This window comes from Mesoplodon densirostris, chromosome 14 (assembly GCF_025265405.1).
Source record: "Mesoplodon densirostris isolate mMesDen1 chromosome 14, mMesDen1 primary haplotype, whole genome shotgun sequence".
Taxonomy (NCBI): domain Eukaryota; kingdom Metazoa; phylum Chordata; class Mammalia; order Artiodactyla; family Ziphiidae; genus Mesoplodon; species Mesoplodon densirostris.
This window is the reverse complement of record NC_082674.1, coordinates 19019474-19027087: the sequence shown is the minus strand read 5'-3', so window position 1 is coordinate 19027087 and position 7614 is coordinate 19019474. Positions and strand designations below refer to the sequence as shown.

Sequence of the window (7614 nt, the reverse complement as noted above, 5' to 3'; positions counted from 1 at the left end):
AGTCCCCTGGGGTATTGATCAGTGTTCACAGTTGGTGCTGATGTTGGTCAGTGGGAAAGGAACGTGCGGACTCATGACCAGTATAACTCATTTAGTCTTGTTTACTTCAGTAGTTCTCCATTTCGTCAGGTTTTTTATTTTTTTAGTTTTAATCCTAGGTGATTCTGATGCAAACCATGACACAGATAGAAAATTACGAGCTGTGATTTTCCAAACTCATAACCCTCTCTGTGAACTGATTTTCTATGATTCTGTTTTCCTCTTGAGTATTGGTGGGCACTGGATGATGAACTCCATTTTCACCCTTCATCTTTTCAAAGTGCACATGCTGATATTAAAGCTGTCCAGGGTGTCTTAGGGACATTTGTATTCACAGGGCTTTTAAAAGCTAGCCAGAGCAGATCGTTTCAACTGCAGTTCCCTTTTTCAGGGCTGAGGGAGCATGAGCCATTTGCAGAACTTACTGTTAGATACACTCCTGGGAACAAAGCATGTAGACAGTGCAGCCCTCATCAAACTCCAGGAGCAGAGCCTATGTGTAGCATCACGTGGATTTAATGTAAGAAAAAAACAGGTTTGGGCATAAAGAGTTTAAATCTTTTTCTGTAAAGGCCATAGACAGTACATAAAAGAATGGGAGTGACTGTGTTCCAATAAAACTTTATGAACACTGAAATTTGAATTTCATGTAATTTTTACATATCACAAAATATTATTATTTTGATTTTTTCAAATACTTAAAAATGTAAAAACCATTCTTCATTTGCAGGCCTACAAAAACTGGTAGTGGGACAAATTTGGCCAGTCCACCATAGGTTGCCAACTTCTAGTCTATTTAACCTCCGCAGGTAATGCCCAGTGATGTCCGAACACTTGTGAATGGATTTGCCAAGAACCCGTTGAAAACCAGAAGAGAAGGATTGTATTTCAAGGAGAAAGACTACAAATGTGTCCGGGCAGATGACTATTCTCTTTATGCTAAGAGTGTGAGTGTTCAAGATTTGAAGACACAACTTTGTAAAAACCTTAAGAAAAGAATTTGACTCCAATTTTCAGTGCCTCTCCTGATACTATCTTTAAAACAGACTAAGCCTGTTACTGCAGTGGCAGTCTTTGAGATAGCAGTCTAGTGCCAGGAAGGCTCATGTAAAAGAAAGTACTAACAGAGAGCCTAGTTTTGAGAAATGTTCATTCCAGAATTTATCATCTGAACCTTGCCTGAACTGTCTCTCTCCACTGCAATTATCCCTCATACTCTACATTCTCGTTCTTTAAAAAACAAAGTGATATTACTCTTGTGCTTAAAACGTCTGTTGGTTCACTCTTGCCTATAAGGAATTAAGGGGATGACAGTCATATTTCTGTATGCCCTATATTATGGGTTAGGCACACTTCACCCACATTATAAACTAGGTAGCCTCATTTACAGATGAGGAAACTGAGGCTTAACCAGGTTAAATAACTCTTCCATAGTCATACAGCAGAAAATGGAGGTGCTGGGATTCAAGCCCAGTGCTATCTAGTTCCAAAATGTATTTCCTTTCCATGACATCTGTTGTTCTCACTGGGATAGGGGTATATTACAATCAATTCAGGAGCTTTTTTCAGAATACACATGCTGTTATTACAACAGTCTAAAACTTTTTGACAACTAAATTAGTGAAAAAGAGTGGAAAGTCCAAAAACAAACATAATGAATATGGAAGTCAGGAAACGGCGAAAAATGTGGCTGGTGCGTAACTTCTTGTCCTGTAATTAGAACCAAGAGAAGGGCATTCTGTTTTATTTTTATTCAGGAAAACACTGGTGTGGTTGTTGTGAAGACCCATCTGTATCTTCTGGTGGCAACTTACACGGAGGGCATGTATCCTAGTGTCTGTGTGGAAGCCACAGAGAAATTGGGTAAGTTTGCTCCCAATGCCTGTCTTTGTTCCTCGTGGTAGTCAAGTTTTCTGACCGCAAGTAACCCAATCAAACCAGCTAGGGTAGAAAGGAGGAATTTCTTGGAAGGGTGCCAGGGTTACTTATATAACTGGTGAAAGGACAGAGTGCAGCTGAGCCACAAGGAAAATGGATTCCAGGGACTGGAACACTGCTAGCACTCTTCTCTAGTTTCTCCTCCTAAGAGGGTCAGCTTTGTTCCATCCCATTGCAGACTGCCTCCTTTCCTGGTGGTGTCATGGTCAAGCCTTGCATCCTATCTCTTAATTTCTTTTAGAACCCTGATCTGACAAGTCTTAGATCATATAGTTTACCCTTATATCAATCAGCTGGGGTTAGGAGGTGGGAGGGGCAGGGTTAAAAAGCAGAGATGTAGTTGCTGGGGGCCATCCTCTATAAAAGGATTTTCTACAGAAAAAGAAATTACTGTGAGCCAGGCTTATTGGTGTCTGCTGCATTCCCCTTCCATGTCTCTACATTTTAAAATAAAGATCTAATGTAGAACTAACTGGGAAACCATATCTATGAGAGTTGAGCTTAATAAACGATAAATTGTATCTGCGTTTAGATTTTTTAATCTAAATTTAAATTTCTTTTTTTTTTAGCAGTTTTAGTAGTCACTTTTTAAAAAAATATTTATTTATTTGGCTGCGCCAGGTCTTAGTTGCATCAGGCGGGCTCCTTAGTTGTGGCATGCGAACTCTTAGTTGCAGAATGCATGTGGGATCCAGTTCCCCGACCAGGGATCGAACCCAGGCCCCCTGCATTGGGAGCGCAGAGTCTTATCCACTGAGCCACCAGGGAAGTCCCCTAAATTTAAATTTCTAAAAAAAAGTTTTTGTTGGAGTTGCTTGAACACTCCTTTGAGATAGTAGAATCCTCTATCTACTTCTGCTAGTGAGGAAAGCAGCCAATCTTTCATTCTTTCAACAAATTCTCAGTGACGACCTACATGTATGTGCACTGCACTATCCTAATAAACTAGGAAATCAAAGCTGGTTAAGATAGTCTCTGCTTTCCATGCCTCTATACGATATGTGCTGCCCTATCTGCCTGAAGTATATTCCCTTTCTGTCCCTGCCCTTTCACATCCAGTTGGCAAATTCCTAATCATCACTGAAAACCCAAATCAGACCTTGGGCTTCTCTCTACTATGCTATGTATTTTATGCATACCTTTATTATTACTGACATTAGAGTCCTTTGTTTACCTTGATTGTGAGCCCCTAGAAGGCAAGAATTTCGTCTTAATCCAGTCCCTAAAACAGTGTCTAATGATGAGTAGGAAATTAATGCATGTTTGATGAACAAATAAAAGAATGACCTCTGCCTAGCAGAATCTGGGAGGGCTCCAGACAGCGGAATCTTTTTTTTTTGATTAATTTTTATTGGAGTATAGTTGCTTTACAATGTTGCGTTGGTTTCTACTGTACAGCAAAGTGAATCAGCTATACGTATACATATATCCCCTCTTTTTTGGATTTCCTTCCCATTTAGGTCACCACAGAGCGTTAAGTAGAGTTCCCTGTGCCATACAGTAGGTTCTCATTAGTTATCTATTTTATACATAGTATCAATAGTGTATATATGTCAATCCCAATCTCCCAATTCCTCCCACCCCCTCCTTTCCCCCATCATACCCATAGTTTGTTCTCTACATCTGTCTCTATTTCTGCTTTGCAAATAAGATCATCTATACCATTTTTCAGACAGCTGAATCTTAAAGGATTAATTGAGAAATTAACTACCATTACAGAAACTAAACACACACAAAATGTATATAAGTACAGACCTTCACAGTCGTCATAAATAGTTCCCTGGCATGGATTGTCATAAACCATGCTACACGGCTGGCAATGAGGTATTCTAGGAGCAAATAGGACTGAGCATAGGCAAGACACAACTTAGGAAGCACTAACAGGAGGGGTGATCTCCAACATGGGAGGAACAGGCAATGACAACCACCAAGGATCTTTCCTGAGCAGGTGTCAGGATTTAAGGGAGGTTCAGTTTCAGTAGGGTAGGGCAGGAGCAGGAGGACAGAACGGAGACTTGTATATCTGGGCTAATTATCGAATTAAAGCTATCCAGAAAAGGAAGCCAGGGAAATGAGCAATTAGGCTCTAAAGAGGCCAGATGCTATCCTATCAGCTGTGGCCCAGGGCTAATTCCCCAGGTATCCTGTGGAGCAGACCAGAGAAGTTGCCTGACCACTGTAATGTAGATTCTGTGGCTGGCACTAAAGAGTGCTTAGGGCCACAAGAGACTCCAAAGAATGTGTGTTATTTAGAAGGACAGGGCTGACATCATTCCACTAAGATCTCACTACTCTGGGAAGGGATAGGCTATCCTGGAAGTGACTGAGTGCTCATGAGGGATGGATGAGGCTGATATCCACTCAGGAGCCAGTTACTTATCTCATGTCTCAATTTTTTTTTTTTTTTTTGGCTGTGCCCACATCGCTTGCGGGTTCCCCAACCAGGGATTGAGCCTGGGCCACTGCAGTTTAAGCGCCGAGTCCTAATCACTGGACCTCCAGGGAATTCCCTCATTACTTCTATTTCCTTGACTTGTTTTTCTTTTAATTATATTTTTCTCTTTCAAAAATTATGCATGACAATTATAGAAAATTTGGGAAATAAAGAACTATTACAATTTTTTATTATGAAAGATTCTAGGAGCATTGCGTGTGTGTGTGTGTGTATATATATATATATATATATATATATATATATATATACACACAAACATATATCTCCCGTAATAGACAATGAACTCCTTGAAGTCAGGGATTGGGTCTTAACTATCCAGTCATCCTTGTATCTCCAAGTACTTAGCACAGTGCCTAGTCCATGGTAGTTACGAACGTTTATGGAATAAATGAATGAATCATATTGTGATAATGTACTGTTCATAAGTAATACCATATTCTCTTTTCTTTCAGGAGAATATCTAAGAAGAAAAGGAAATTAAGTCATCAGAGGACTATGAAAGACAGCTTTTATGATTTTAGAAGAAAACTATAGATCCTAAAGAAAAAGCAATGCCTTATATTGTGGTTGAAAAATACTAGGCAGAAGATACTGAAAAGGAAGAATGAGTTAAGGAAGCAATTTTTCTTATTTCAAGAGATCCTCTTCTTTAATTGGAATTACTTAGTCCACTTTATTTGTTCCTTTTTTTTTTTTTTTTTTTTTTTTTAGTGTTGGTCATTGGCATGAATGTGAGGCGTTTCACAGGGCATATCTGTTGGGAGACTCCTCCATGAGTCTCTGTATTCCCACACATCTTGCTGGGTATTCCAAGAATACAAGGCCCTAACCACTCTTCATGCAGACCATTTCAGGGTTATGTTGCAGGAAGCAACCTTGAAAAATGAAGTGATGTCTCCCTACAGAACCAAGAGCAAGCTTGCTTACCGCTTGCTCTGAAAGAGGTAGATTCCCTGAATTCAGTGCTCCTGTCCTAGAGTGCAGCTCACTGCATGTGTGGCATCTATCTGGTCCACATCACCTCTGTGGGACCTGGGGAAAAGGGGAACCAATGTAAAGACCACCCAACAACAGGCCACTCGTCAAGGTATCTGAGGGACATTCCGCACTCCCCACCATCTGCAGGCATCTGATTTTGTTGAGCACTGGAAAGGTCTTCCCGAAAATCAACTCAAAAAGATTTCTGACTCCACCTCCCTCACTTCCTCCTAGTCCACACCACTTAGTGTGGTCAATGAATACAACCTTCCCCAGAAAGGGTTCATCTTCTCTTGGTCACCTCCTGGGTGATCAGAACTATGAGGGTAGAGAGTATATATAACCTATTTTGAAAATTCAGGATTCTACCCTGATCATTACTGGCCATGGTGCATCTTTCTTTCTCCTAATAGCAACCCCAGGCCAGTCTGCTTGTACAGCCTCCAAGTGTCCCTCAGGAGGGAATACCATAGGCCACTGGCATTTCTTGACATTATCATGCAGTTTTCTGAATTCCAAAAGCATGCTATCTGAGGCAAAGTGTCTTTCGTTAATGTTTATAAAATTCTCCCACTTTCAGGTTTTGTATAACAGCCTTTGAAGGAGCTTACCTCCAATACAATTCCTTTTCTGAGCTTGGGTGCCAAGAACTACAGATTTGTTCTGGGTCGTCAAGCTGACCACCAGTCCGTTCATTCATTTATCTGTTCAGCTGCTTGATTCTTTTCTGAGTTAGAGGTAAAAGTACATTTAAAATTTACTTATTTAGCATTCGTTGAGTAGCCTACTGTGTGCCAGGTACTGTTGATACAAAAGTAAATAATATATACACCCCACCGCAGAAAGGATTACAATTTAGTGAAGAAAATTTATAAATGAGTCACATTACCATGTGATAAATGCTGTAACAGATATAAAAAAAGAACTGTAAAGCACAAAGCCTAAAGCAATCAACTGTGCATTCAGGAGCCTGAAAATGCGTTTGAAGTGAATCTGGAAGAATAAGTAAGTATAGAAGAGAGCAAAAAGCATTCCAGGTTTAAGGAATAGCATATGCAAGTTCCTGTTGTGCGAAAAGAATGGTGAGAAGTTCAGTGTGGCTGGAAAATTGTATGTATGAGAGAATGATAAATGAAACTGGGAAGATGGATGGGGCCAAAGGAGAAAAGGCTACTTTCTTCAGGGTAACCCAAAGGACATCAAGCAGTGCTGCGGTATAAACAGTACTTATATGAAACTTTAATAATTTTGATTGCAAAAGTAATATACATTCATAAAAACATTTGAGAAAATAAGTTACTCATAATTTCACATTAAATGAAAACAACTGTTGATAGTTCTTGTTATTTTCTTCCAGTCTTTTTCAGTGCACATAATATATACATTTAAAAAAATAAATCTATAGTTTTATTGAGACAAAAACTGACAGTGTTGGTATGAAGTTTAACACTTCAACAAAAGTTTTCACAGAAACCTAACACATGCCTAAAAAGATTTCACAACGGAGTTCTAGATGCAGGTCTAAATGATGTCAAGAACTGATGGATCTCATGATTCAAGACAGCATTTTGGGTTTTAGTTAATTCTTAGGATTAAAAAAAATTTGTTTTGTTTTAAAGTGAACCACTGCCCCAGTATGAAAATTTAATCTCCTGAGACGAGGGCTTCAGAAATCTTTCAACTCTTGAAGTGACTCAGTGAACTTGTGCTGTCAGTGACCGAACCCTGCCACCAATGGTTTCAAAGTTCAAAAAACAGAGGCTCCAAGAGTTTTCCACCCTAAGAGCACCGGCCCTTGTCTTTGCCTACTCTCCCATCTCCTATACCACCCTCTGCCCTTCCCCAAATACTTCAGCCAGTGGCTTGGATGGAGAAGCTGATATTTATAACTTCAAAATCGGGAAAGAAAGGGTCTTCTTGTCAATTTCAAGAATTAGCACCTCTAAGACAGAATGATCTGCCTGTGTATACACTCCAATAAGACTTTTCCTCCTCAACCAGTTTCCATCCCCCAAATGGCAACTTTGGTAACTTCTTAACTGGGAAGTTAAGAAGTTACCAAAGCTTAATGCTTTTTGGGAACAGCATTAAGCTCAGGCAGGGAACACCTTGGCTTCTAAGTTTCAGGCATTCACAGCTTTTCAACAGTCTCTCACAGACCTCATTTAGGTTGCCAATGACATTTTTTGAAAGGATGAAATATT

At 39.8% G+C, this 7614-nt stretch overlaps 1 protein-coding gene across 1 annotated transcript; it reads left to right on the top strand.

Annotated features, from left to right (window-relative positions):
- Nucleotides 1–416: 416 nt before the first annotated feature.
- PFN4 (profilin family member 4) lies at nt 417–5082 on the top strand. Its single transcript, XM_060116794.1, has 4 exons — nt 417–559; nt 849–986; nt 1797–1902; nt 4885–5082. The coding sequence occupies exons 1-4, from the start codon at nt 443–445 to the stop codon at nt 4911–4913; spliced, it is 390 nt and encodes a 129-aa protein (XP_059972777.1). The 5' UTR covers nt 417–442; the 3' UTR covers nt 4914–5082.
- The last annotated feature ends 2532 nt before the right edge of the window (nt 5083–7614 follow it).

Excerpts from the sequence above, each read along its gene's own strand:
- PFN4 (XM_060116794.1), top strand. The coding sequence starts at position 443 with ATGAGCCATTTGCAGAACTTACTGTTAGATACACTCCTGGGAACAAAG. Across the intron at positions 987-1,796 it reads ATTCTCTTTATGCTAAGAGT|GAAAACACTGGTGTGGTTGT; the intron begins GTGAGTGTTCAA and ends ATTTTTATTCAG. Across the intron at positions 1,903-4,884 it reads GGAAGCCACAGAGAAATTGG|GAGAATATCTAAGAAGAAAA; the intron begins GTAAGTTTGCTC and ends CTTTTCTTTCAG.